At 38.8% G+C, this 13762-nt stretch overlaps 1 protein-coding gene across 1 annotated transcript in view; it reads right to left on the bottom strand.

Annotated features, from left to right (window-relative positions):
• DLGAP2 (DLG associated protein 2) overlaps positions 1-13479 on the bottom strand; it is a gene marked incomplete at its 3' end in the record, with an annotated part of 96104 nt that extends 82625 nt beyond the window's left edge. The window contains exons 1-2 of the mRNA XM_083348161.1: positions 12463-13479; positions 4315-4523 (exon numbers count right to left, since the gene is read on the bottom strand). Of these exons, the coding sequence (XP_083204287.1) occupies positions 4315-4523; positions 12463-13464 (1211 nt within the window). The 5' untranslated portion in view covers positions 13465-13479. The remainder of the gene's footprint in view (positions 1-4314; positions 4524-12462) is intronic.
• Between the last annotated feature and the right edge of the window lie 283 nt (positions 13480-13762).

The raw sequence follows: 13762 nt of genomic DNA, 5'->3' as shown, positions 1-13762 counted from the left end.
CGGAAGGAGCGAAGGTCAGGCGCCATCCGGAGCTCAACCGGCAAACAATTCCATAAATCCGGGGCGCCCACAGAGAAGGACCTCCCCCTGGGGGCCACCAGACGACATTCTCTGACCGGTGGCACCCTGAGGAGGCCCTCTTTGTGGGAACGCACAGGGCGGAGGGAAGTTGACGCCGGCAGCAGGTGTTCCCTAAGATACTCCGGACCCATGCCATGTAGGGCCTTGAAAACCATTACCAGAACCTTGAATCTCACCCGGAAGACAACTGGGAGCCAATGCAGCTCACAGAGCAGAGGTGTAACATGGGAGTATCGGGAGACTCCCAACACAACTCTCGTGGCTGCATTCTGTACCAGTTGGAGCCTCCGAATGGTTCTCAAGGGCAGCCCCATGTAGAGAGCATTGCAGTAGTCTAAATGAGAGGTCACGAGTGCATGAGTGACTGTACGCAGGGCATCCCGGTCTAGATAGGGCCGCAACTGGCGCACCAGGCGAACCTGGGCGAAGGCCCCCCCTAGTTCCAGTTATTATGTGGTCTTCCAAAGAAAGCTGTGAATCTAGGAGGATGTTCTGAACCAGCCCTTCTGGCCTTGTAGTAAGGCAAACCCCTTATCAGAAAGAAGAGACTGGAGAGCGTCCAAGGCTAAAAGGCATCTGCCAAGATTTAATTACGCAGTTAACAAAAACACTAGAGCTTGTCTTCTCAAGCGGAAAAGTTGCTTTCAGCAACCAGCCCCTCCCCAAACACTCCTTTTATAGAGAGCTCAGGGCGTGGTCTCCCTGTGCCTCCTCCCGAGGAGTCCCATAGCCTTTCTTTGTTTGTTCCTGCTCGACTGCCTCCTGCGTCGGGCGTCCTTGAACAGGGCCAGCTGTGGGTCATCATCCTCCGCACTCTCGGGCTCACGCAGCTGAGAAGAGGTCCCCGGCTGAGGACTCTGCAAAGCCTCCAAACCATCATCAGCCGGTTTGTCTCCCTCCTCCCCCTCATCTGAGTCCTCCGATACGTCGGAGCCGGCTGTCGGACCCACAGGCTGGCCCTGAGTCACAACAGAGGACTCCCAAGTTGCGAGCCCTATCTACGGGGGGTAATAGCTCACCCTCCATAGAAAGAGGTGGAATGTTCTGAATATCCCGAGATGCCATTACGCACAGCCACTCAGTCTTGTCAGGGTTGAGTTGAAGCCTGTTCCTCCCTATCCAGACCCGAACTGCTTCCAGGCAATGGGACATCACATCGAGGGCATCACTGGGGTGGTTTGGGGTCGAAATAAAAAGCTGGGTATCATCAGCATACTGATGATACCCAACTCCAAAACCATGAATGATCTCACCCAGCGGTTTCATGTAGATGTTGAACAGGAGAGGCGAGAGGACCGACCCCTGAGGAACTCCACAAGCGACAGGCCTCGAGGTTGACCTCTGCCCCCCTGCCAACACCAACTGCGAACGTCCCAGGAGATAGGAGAACCACTGAAAAACCGTGCCTCCCACTCCCAATCCCCTGAGACGATGCAGCAGGATACCATGGTCGATGGTATCGAAAGCCGCTGAGAGGTCTAATAGGACTAGGACAGAGGAATATCCCCTGTCCCGGGCCCTCCAGAGATCATTCACCAGAGCGACCAATGCCGTCTCCGTGGTGTACCCGGGTCTGAAACCCGATTGGTACGGGTCTAGATAATCCACTTCATCCAGAACCAGAGGGAGCTGATGCGCCACCACACTCTCAACAACCTTCGCAAGAAAGCGAAGGTTGGAGACCGGACGAAAGTTATTTAACACAGCTGGGTCCAAGGCAGGCTTCTTGAGGAGAGGTCTCACCACCACCTCCTTCAAGACGGTGGGGAAACTACCCTCACTCAAATACGCAGATATAACCGCCTGGAACCAGCCTCGTGTCCCCTCCCGAGCCACATAAACCAGCCAGGAAGGGCACGGGTCCAATAAACATGTGGTGGAGCTCAACCTCCCTATAATCCTGTCCACTTCCTCTGGAGTCACAGGATCAAACTCCTCCCAGATAACATCGACAAGACCACCCGTGTCCTGATCGTCAGACTCTGCCCAGTCGGAGTCAAAACTAGTCCGAATCCGAGCGATTTTTTCCGACAGATGTTGACTAAACTCCTCGGCACGACCCTGCAAGGGTTCCTCCCTCACCTCCTGATTAAGGAGGGAGCGGGTCACCCTAAACAGGGCGGCCGGGCGATTATCTGCGGACGCGATAAGGGTAGCGAAGTGAATTCAGACAATTTTCCTTTTCCTATTAATATTTTGACTTTTGTAAAGCTTAAAACTGCAAACCTGTAATCCACTTCTTCACTGCAGTTAACTGAACTTCCTTTATGCTATTGTTACATAAATATCTGACTTATTAGTGGTAAATTGATTGACAATTTTCAAATTGGTAATTATTGTTCTTGTTGATGACCCTGTATTGGATGTTAAATCCATTTTAAGGAACAGCACAATTTATCTACTCGAAACAGACAGGTTTTTCCTCATTAACAGACTACCAGCATTGGCTAATTTGTCTAATATTCATTTAAAAAATGCCTCAGAAACTAATTTCAGTGGATGCACGAATACCTTCGGTTCATCCTAGCTTCTTATAAAAGGTCTTTGAACAATGAAAAGTCTCTTTCTTCAGTAAAGTCTATGGTTTTTAAATGTCACAAATGATACAGAAATAGAGTGCATGACCGGGACTTCCTGGACTACTTTGAAAGGCAGAGATCAGAAGCCCTTTGACGGTATTCCCCAATGAGCAGCTAAGAAATGAAAGAAATTTTCCATGGCAAATCTAAAAGATCCTCCAAGTATTAAGCAAGCTTATCTGTGGGAGGGCTGGACTTGTAAATACACCTTTTGATTATTACTTCTTAAAAGATACAAAGTTGTATCGGTCTGCACACCACAGGTGAGACCATATTTGCCTTCCATTTAAGAGGTTTGATTAACTTGGAGAGAAAAATAAATTGTAACTGTAGAGCCATCTCTCCCTTTAGCCTTGTAATAATATACCATGTGTATTTTACCTTTCAACTGAAGTAGAAAAACAATGAAGGCTTCAGAAGCCTGTTAAGATTGTGTATTTCCAACATCTCCAAATAAATTGAAGTTTTACAACAAAATAGCACACAATATTATTAAATATACCATGAACCTGTATTGCTATATACAACACTTTGTCCATGCATATGACTAATGTTTAATTGTTCCAACTTAGCTTTTGGCTCTGAATTTTGGCAGGTCCTTAATCCAAAACATAGTTGTAGTCTCTAACTGGTTCTGGCCTCAATTAAACACTTGTTCCTGTTTACTGTTTTCTTTTATACTAGTACCCATGTGTCTAAAGAGTGCTTCTTGCATCATTGTTTGTTAGGCTCTAATTTACAGTTGGTGAAATGGATTGCCAAATATGCTATAAAGTTGATGGAAATAAGAACAAAGTTGGTGCAGCAGAGTGTGGTAGATTGTAGGAAAGATCACTTGATTTAAAAATGTGATTTTAAAAGTAGTTTTAAGACTGTTTGGGGTAGACGCAGGGGCGATACTGTAATATAATTTTAAGCATATTTAACCTGTATCTTAAATTATTGTATTCTATCCTGATTTTATTTTGATTGTATTTTGTTTCAGTTTCATTTTAAATTGTATTTTATCCAGTTTCATTTGAATTGTTTTTGTCAAGTTTTAGTGATATTTTGTTTTTGGAAATTGGCAATTTGATATGGCCCAATGGGCTAATCAATAAATAAAGATGAGATGAGATGAAACACTAAGCACCCATCCACACTTTATACCCCATTAAGAAGAATGATTGGTGGAGAGGAACAAGATAGCGAAGCCATTACTCACTTTCTGTAACTTGATCTGCATTAAAACAGTATGGACAGCACTACTCCTTGGCCTCATTACTGAGACAGAATAAGGCTTGGCAGTAACGCTGGCACACTTTTCTGCCAATTCAAGGAATGGTGGATGGCATTTTAACATGGTCAGGTGCCTATGCCCTCATTACTTTGCATTTTTTAAAGTACTCCACAATAACTGACCAACATTCAGGTGTTTTATACTTTGAATACTGACTAGACATTCACCCTGTGACTTAGAAACGCAATGGCCAGTTGTTCTAGAGTAAGAAATCATTTTCCCGCCAGCAATAAAAAGCATCAGCTTAATCCGAGAAAGTGTATATCCAACCAATATTATTTTTAGAACATTATCAGCTGAAGTAGAAGATGAAGAAATAGTAGAACGAAATGAAACCCACAAAAATAAAACAGGAAAAAGCTTTGCGAGGCTTACTTCTGGTGGTCACCAAGGGCTCTTTGTCCAATAGATTTTAACAATGATTCCGGATGGACTGCTACCTTTGGTGATGTTTTGGGACTAGTGTCAGAATCTCCACTTTCCTCATCTCCCATGGCTTTAATATAACTTCCACTTCTCATCCTTCTGCAGGGAATCTCCTCATCTTTACCAGCAGGGTAACCTCCCCATTCATCTTGAGGTACCTGGGACAGGTATTACAACAAGCACAAAACAGAAATAAATCTGACATTGCTGTGGGGCCCTTTAAACAATCTGTTACAAATAACAACTAAGTACTTGACATTGCCAAAAGGATAGATTTTAGTTTAGCTATTAACTAAGTACAACATTCTAATGATATTTGACTGGGGTCAAATGCAGAAGATTGTTTACCAGACGATGGTGTGGTGTAGTAACCTACAGCAGCTATTGCTTGCTTTGCACTTTGTGGTGAACCACGGTTTGTTTAATGTTTATTGGGAAAAGCACAGTTAGCTACAAAACATAAACCTCGATTTATAAACAGCAATGACTAGGTTCACCCAACAAAAATAAAAATCAAGCATACGGTCAAAGTGAGTGAGGAAAAACTATCACTCTGATTCTTCAAGTGTCTTAAAAGAGGATGATTTCTGATCAAATTGAAGCTGAGACAGGCAACAACTGAAGTTGTATATTATAAAAGCATTTGATAACTAGACGTATTTGCTAAAGAATGGGGTATGATGTTAGTTCTACACAACAGGCTAAAAAAAAAGAAGACCAACCTAACAAAAACTTCTGAAACACCTGTCTGATTTAGCAGAAACCCAAATAAGCCTGATGTATGCTATGGAAATCTAAATTTGCAACCTGGTAATCAAATGAAAACATTAATATCATTCAGATAATAACATAAGCTTGTAAGCCGCCCTGAGTCTTCGGAGAAGGGCGGGATATAAATGGAATTTAAATAAATAAATAAATAAATAAATAAATAAATAAATAAATAAATAAATCTCTAAATAAATTGAAGTTTTACAAAAAATAGCACACAATATTATTAAATATACCATGAACCTGTATTGCTATATACAACACTTTGTCCATGCATATGACTAATGTTTAATTGTTCCAACTTAGCTTTTGGCTCTGAATTTTGGCAGGTCCTTAATCCAATACATAGTTGTAGTCTCTAACTGGTTCTGGCCTCAATTAAACACTTGTTCCTGTTTACTGTTTTCTAATATGCACACCTACACCAACACACACACACACACACTATATACACACAGTTATATAACCGTCCCTAAAATCAACAGTCATGTACCACAGCTATAGAATTATGAAGGCCATTATCATATTAATATGATTGACAATATGATCCTGGATTTAGGAGAACAGTGAAAAGTGACAAAAAAGACAAAATAAAAAAGTGCTTACATGGCTTTATATTACATTATTCAGCCTTCAGTGCTATTGTTTCTTATTATGGACTATGAAAGGGAACATTTTCTTTTTCCTATCTTACTGTTTAATTCATAACTAAGATAGTTTTGGACATGGGATATGGTGGAGAAGGCGCACACATTCAGTCTTCAATATATAAAACATACACGTGTAAAAAAACGTACACATAAAGATTTTGTAGCCACTGTTGAAAATTTTGTATTTTTGATTTTTAATACAGCACAAAACCCAGAACACCTTGTGCCTGCACTGCTGGATGTTGTATGTTTGGGTATATGAGCCTAATTTCCTCTCTCCTCAGCGTGATAAATATTTCCTGTTGTAAATGACATGTAAGAGCCAATTTGGGGTGGTAGTCAAGGCACCAAGCTAGACTTTAGGAGACTGCTCTAGTCCCACCTTAGGCATAAAGCCAGCCAGGTGACTTTAAGCCAGTCACTCTCTCAGCCCTAGGAAAGAAGCAATGGTAAACCACTTCTGGAAAAAAAAACTTGTCAAGAAAACTGCTGTGACTCATCGTAGCAGTCACCAGAAGTTAAGAGAGGCTAGAAGCAAAGCCTTCTGCCCGCCCCCGTCAAATAGCTATATACAGGAATATCCCTGATGTTTTGAGGCTTATATGCAGAGCATTTTATATACCCTTCTGGTAATAAAAGGGCTAAAATTCAAAAATAGTATAGTAAAATAAAAAGCCACAGTGAGAACTAGTAACAAAAAAGTAATTAAGAAAGAGTCTAAGGCCACTAAGAGTAAAAATATCCAAATGCAAGTCATTTAACTTACATTAGATCCCTTCCCAGAGCTTGCAGAAAAACCCAGGTTACAACACTGTCAGAGTATTACAATATTACTTGACAAGATATTATTGTGCTTTAAGCAAACAAAACAGCTGAAAAAGAAGCAAGGCAGAAGAAGCAGAATTTATGTCGTAAATTAACTGAGGCAATTATTTTATGGTATCCTACTTTTCTACGAAGATTCCCCCTGAAACCATAGTTTCCCTTGATCTTCCTTAAAATGCCCTTTCTGCAAAGCCTTCATTCTCTGCTTGTTCTCTTCTGGAACCATTTCCCATGGTGCACATTTGAGAGTTTTCTCTTCCTAGATCAACTGTTCTGTCCATGAGAAGATACATACAGGCAGTCCTCGCAACTAAGCCAAGGTTTCTGTTGCTAAGCATGACAGTTGTTGTGCATTTTGCCCCATTTTACAACCTTTCCTGCCGCAGTTGTTAAGTGAATCACTGCAGTTACTAAGTTAGTTAAGAGAATCTGTCTTCCCCCATTGACTTTGCTTGTCAGAAGCTCTCAAACGGTGATCGTGTGACTACGGTATACTGCAGTCATCATAAAAACAGGCCAGTTGCTAAGGGCCTGAATTTTGATCACCTGACCATGGGGTTGGTGCAACACTTCTAAGTGTGAAAACAAACAAACATAAGTCGCTTTGAATGAATGGCTGAAAGTCGAAGAGTAAAAAGCAAAATAATACCCCAAATGCCTGGGAAACCATTTTACCAATCATTGTCTTATGGAAGGCTCACATGAAACATACAGAACTGTGTTTTATAAGACTCCTACTGAAAGGATTGCAGCAGGGGAGCAGATGTTGAGAAAGAAACGGAGTAGCTTTAAAAAGCGTGAATTGCTTGACCTGTAAACTGTTTGATAAAACAAGAATTCCAGATGTGAACCACATTTCACTAAATTAAATATTACTGGTTCTACTCTCAATAATTATATATTAAGTGAATCTCTGGACTCCTGCACTTGATAAAGATTTGTTAAAATACAGCTGTACTGATATACTTAGAAACTGCTTGATTTCTTGGCGTGCAATCTCCTGAACCAAGAAGCAATGTTACATAAAATGAAAGAATTCTGTGTAAATGTGTACAGGTGAAAACATTCTAAAATCTGTAAGAATGAAAAAAAAGAATGGAAAGGAAAAAAAGGGGGTGGGCGGGAAATCATGAGAAAATTTCAGTTTGCAAAACAAATCACATCATCATGTTATCTTACTTATCTCAGAACAGAGCTGAACAGATGGAGAAAGTCTGCCTCTATGGGTTTTGACAAGATACAAAGGGGGGTAAAAAGCTTATCCAATTAAAACAACAACAAAATCTGCCTCAAGCTTAAGTAACATCTTAAAGTAATAGAGTGATATGTAGAATAGGCTTCTTACAACCCGATTAAAAGCTGATCAAAGTCTGCCTTGAATGCTTAACAGAAAGCGGAAAAAATGCCAGAAAGGCCTAAAAAGGGGGAAGAGGGGATTACTTTCTGCAGAACTTTCATTTGGAAAGTATGAAAAACAATTTTTTGAAGTGAAATTTCAATTTAGCTTGTAAAGATGTATCATTTTAGTTTGCCTTTTCTTCTGTAGCTTAATTCTGATAACTTTTGTTCTAGAAACATAAATAAAAATTCCAGCTTCTCTCAAATTCGAGTTCCCCATTTCATATAGCCAGTTGCACAAGGAAGCGTTTTCATCTTGGATTTATTTCTCCGTGTCATTTCAATTGGTAGTAAAACCCCATATGTACGCACAGAAAAACATCAAAATGCTTTTTGCTGCTTGTTCAAATAGTAACCGAAGCCTGAATTTTCCATCTGTAGAGTTTGTATCGGCTGAGAGTCAGTACTCTAATACTTCATTATAAATTTTGATATTTTTAGAAGACTTCTATTGAATTAGACACTTAATCTTTGTACACACATTGCTTAATGTATCAAGCAATTTTTATATTCTAAGTTTACTATCTGGTAGAAGATTTATCTGCATCAGTATGGTTGCGTTCTTTATTTTTAAGGGTATGGCTAATTACCAGCTTCTATAGGTAATTTATGTATGCATGCCATCCCTGTATAGCATTATTTCTACATTTTCGTGCAATATGCATTTACCCTGTACTCAGAATTTTTGTCAAACTACATTGAGAAGAACTCCAGGAAAAAAAGCTTCTGTTTCTTCACTGTGTTCCAACAAGGTATGGAAATTAGTGTTTAAAGACCACGGGACATTGCATACCATCCTGTCCCCAATTTCCCCACAAGTCTCTGACCTTGCTAATTTGTTTGGTGCACAATCAAGCTTCTCTTCTTTCTCCTTCTCAATTAGATTTAAAAAGCCACCCAATCAAGCAAAATGGCTCTGGGTGGTGTACTCAAATTATCTTGTTTGTCTCTTGTCATTCCAGAAGGCCTTGCAAACCTGGCTGTTCTCCCTGGCCTTGGGCTAGGATAGGATATGCTTCCCCCCCTCCCCCACTGTTGCCTGTATTCATATACATATTCCATTGTCTTGGTGGGTGTTATTTTGTTTACTTATATAGTCTTGTCTAGTTTTTATATTGCTTTATATTGTCAGCCACACCCAGAATCATTTTGGAGTCAGATGGTGCCTAAATCTAATTAAATAAAGGACGCTGGCATGCTGCAAAGCAAATCACTAACTTCCAGAACCATCCTCCTCTTAGAGTTCATACGTGGCAATTCAAAAGTCTTTCAAGAGCTGCAGCAGCAGCTACTACTCAGACTGAGGCAGAGAGCATTTTTGGAAGCTATTGAAAAATAAATGAGCTATCAGCTGATGAGAACAAGAATTAGGAATGGTGGCTGTCTGAAGTAACTGCCAGGTGAAAAACTAAGCTTTTCACTTCTGGGTTATCCGCTGGAACTGTCAGTTAAAGTATAAGGCACTGGTTCATACTTCACACTAAGCCAAAAACAAATTGCAACTTGAGCTCTGATTCCAAAGTCTCTGTTATTCATTCTCTCCTAATCTCTACTGCAGCCAGTAAATTTATTTTTTATCTTTTCATTTTTATTTTTTTTATTTAAAAGGAATACAGACTAAGGGCCCCTGTAGATAAATATGTCCTATCTCTACCTTCCCTTTTTGCTTTTATATTCTTAGAATAATCTTATGTACCTTACACACATTTACATTTATGAGTATTTGAATAAAGAAAATCAATAATAGATTTCCATTCAGTGATTAAAAAGAGGTTCATTCTGTCAGTCTGCTTTAACTTTAAACATGTACAATTACGAATTTCTTTCAGCTAGTTAACATCCATTTCAAAATATCTCTTAGACACAGTCAAGTAAAAGTGGTATTGATCTATTTTTTATTCATTCATTAAACAACATTAGCTACTTGCTGCATTGTTTAAGATTTACATATTTTCTGTTCAAATTGGCAGTATCATAGGCAACTCTTTGAAGATTCAGTGATTTGATGCTTCAAAGATAGACTAATTTGCTCTCTGTGCAATGTATATAATTTATAATATATAAATTTATAAAATATAAGTAAATTATAGTATACAAAATAATTTTGGGCCAGTCACACACTCTCAGGCCAACTTACCTCAGAGGGTTATTGTTGTGGAGCAAATAGGAGGAAGAAAGAGTATATTATGTGTGTTTGCCATTTTGAATTATTTATAAAGTAATAAAGGTGGAATCAAAATCTAATAAATAAATAAAATAAATATATAATAAATGAATTATCTCTAACATAAAGATCAATAGTAATGTTTTAGTATGACCTGTGTGATCCATTATGCAATCTCATATAATTAAAAATATTAGCAGTTTTTTGCAGCTGCTGAAAAAGAAAGCAAATCAAAAGAAATAATGCTTAACTCTCATTGTTTCTCTTCTAAAATATTTTCCTTTAAACTTCCCCTAGCTCCAGAGTGGAAAATGTACTGGCTTCAATAGAATAATTATATTTCTTCACAAAAAACTTAGTTGATTGATTGATAGATTTAGGCCACTTAACTGTCACTCATTTTTTATTTTCTAATGTGGTTTACACAATTAAATGTTTAGTCTGTATTTAATGAATATTTCAGAGAATGTTTAATAAAACTTGGCAATAATGTTCATGTTAGAAACCTAATTTAAATTTGGAAAATCAGTTCATATGTTTTTTCTTACTGCTGTGTTTTGAACTGCCATTCACAAGAATGTCAATAAGATTTCTTGGCTTAGGACATCAAATTTATGGACACATTGATAATTTATTAATAGGAGATGAGACCAAACAAATTATATGATTTTAACATGAGAAATGTACACCTGATGAATTTTGATATCTATTTTTGTTTTGTTTATGCTTACATATCATGTAATTCCTCAATTCAAGTAAATATAAATATAATTAAATATATATATTTAATATTATATATTATGGTTTTAGTCTTTATCCTATTAACTGAAACTATTTTGTCTGATAAAATTTGAATGTAATTATTTTCTTTTGAGCTTAAGAAAAGGAAAACAGTGGTAAAACAACCTAGACATTTATAGCTGAGCCCGCAAAGAAACTTTAATCTCACTTTTAAAGGGAGTTTTAAATAAAACATTAATGGACAGAAAAGTTGCAGCAATGATGTTGAGCTTAGGTTTTCACAACTAGCTGGGAAAAGTGCCCAAGAATAGGATATAGTGAAAAGAACAGGCAAACAGAAAAGAATTTGAAATAAGGCTTTTCCAATCTCACAATTCTGCTTCTTTTTTTTAAAATAAAGAAATAGTATTATTTGTTATACATGCATTGCATGAATTTGGCAAAGCCAATCAGCATCTTTCAAAGTTAATCCTTTGTGACTGGGTGGTCAAAGCTGCAAGAAAATACACACATCACACATTTTTGAGGGTACTCAGGCTCCATTCAGAGTCCTCAGGGAGAAACAGAGCATTTGTTGCCCCATTTGGTTAGCACATAATTAAAGACTAGGACCTGTGGCCTATGGCCACCACCACTGCTATCTTATGCAGGTGCTGTTAAAGGGGGGGGGGGAATGAGGAAGCCCGGTAAAACATATCCGAGCTACTTCTGAGAAGAGGTTAAGGCCGTCAAATATCAATAGGACTATGATGGTGTGGAAAACGAAAATATTGGCTATTGTTCTTCTATGCAAGGTTTAGGCCCAGGTGAACTAAATCAGGCCTCATGGGAAAGTATTGAACCAAAGTTCGTGCTATCTTCAGTTTTACAATCCGAAAGAACTGTTTGTAATCTAAACTACAACTGTATTTTACTTAATATAATTTTGCTAAGCTTGCTTGTTTCAAATATATTTAGAACATAAGGACTGGAACTGTAAGAAATAGGGAACTGAAAGTAGCTGATGGAAGCAGATTCCTATGTACACAGGTCTGTAGAAAGGGTCAGCAGAAAGTCAGCAGAAAGTCTGTGGTTTTAGGATGAGAAAGGATATAAGAGATTGGGACCAGGGCTGATTCATTTGCCACTGGCCTACAGCGGTCCTTATTGGAACTGCTATGTCATTGGACCTCATTGCAATGGGTTTTTAATGTAAGTGATGTTTATGTGTATGTTCTAAATTACTGCTGAAATAAACCTCTGAATCTTAAAGTAAGAATTATTGTTTTGTGTTGCTGTCTCTTGTCTTTTTCACTGGGTTTTTCCATGGCAATGGTTATGTTTTACTTTTACCTAAAATTTGTTAGGGATAACTTATATAAAACCAGTTTCTGATCTCTGCTTCATGTTTAATTTCTAACTGTAGGTGAACCTTGGAAAAAATAGGGAATTTTAACCAAATTTAACAAAAAAAAATACTGTAAAGAATGCCCATAGAATCCTGTCTTGCAAATGTTAAAAGAGTACATTGCTCTTCAGTTAAGGACATTAACAACATCTTACACTTACCTGAAGATAATGGCATGGTCTCAGGGAGGGTTTTATTTCCTGATGAACTAGAGGCTTGTCTAGATTAAGAGATGACTTCCGATAAGCTTCTTTAGCTTGGCTTACTGTGAGGGTAGACCAAGAGCTCCTTTTCATATACTTGCCATCAGGAGTCAGGGCAAGACCTTCACAAGCTGAACATTTCACATCATTGTTACTTTTTGAAGTCTTTAATGAGAGATCCCCAAAATGTCCCTGAAGAGCTTCAGGATAGCAATGAGAGATATGGTCTACATGATGCCTGTTTACCACACTAGGTGTTCGGTAAGTGCTATCACTGTCCAAGTTGTCATCAGAGCTCCACCAGCTGCTCATTCCAGTTTTATGCTTACTTTCAGGCTTTCGCTCTTTACTTTTACTTCTTTTGCTATGTTTAGAATGATGTCCATGTTGATGGTCATCACCTCGGCCATCTCCCTTTGCCCCATTTACATTGCTCTTGGAAGATCCTTCCAAAGAATGTGATTTTGTGAACAGTTTTTGGACTGAATGAACAAGGTGACGTATTCTACCTGGGCTTTCACTGCGTTGTTCAGCTGCTGTTGATGTCCTTTGGTACTGCAAAGTGTGAAAGCCATCCCTTTGGAGAGGAAGTTGCTTCTCAAATTGATCCAGCAAATTTGCCGGGATCCGGTTAATCTTAGTATTCGCATGAGACATGGTGCAATCGTCCCTAGTATCGTAGTGTGAGGTGTAGTGCATTCTGGGGAAAGTGCTACTGGACATATGATCACCCATAACCATGGGCATCATCATACATTCTGAATGGATAGAGCTTCGTGGTGAGCAGCGATGGTGATCCACTGGGCAACTCTCAGTTGGGCTGAGAAGATACGATTGCCTTGACTCCTGGCCATGATGAAGATGATCGTGGCTGTGTTCACAATCTTCAGGGGATGGTAAACCACAAGTATGCGCAGAACATAATTGTGATTGATTACGCCCACCAGATAATCCTTTCATGTTCCTTGAAACAGGAGAATATCTTTCCTCACTGAAGGACTGCTGAGTTGGAGACCATGAGTACGGCGGATCTGTTAGGAGATGGAAAGAGATATATTTGTCAGCTAGGACAAACATAACTTATATTTAAACTAATAATAGAAAGTAAAGCTTAACAATAATTTTAAACACATAATACTAAGAAATACTAATATTTCACTGATGGTTAAATATTATGACGGTTATTTAACCATATTGTGATTATGGTGGTTTAATATTAGCAGTAGCATCCTTTACTGTTGTGGTAGTTAAATATTAG

Source organism: Vipera ursinii (genome assembly GCF_947247035.1).
Source record: "Vipera ursinii genome assembly, chromosome: 1".
NCBI lineage: Eukaryota > Metazoa > Chordata > Lepidosauria > Squamata > Viperidae > Vipera > Vipera ursinii.
Note: the sequence above shows the minus strand (reverse complement) of the source record. Positions and strands in the feature narration are given on the sequence as shown.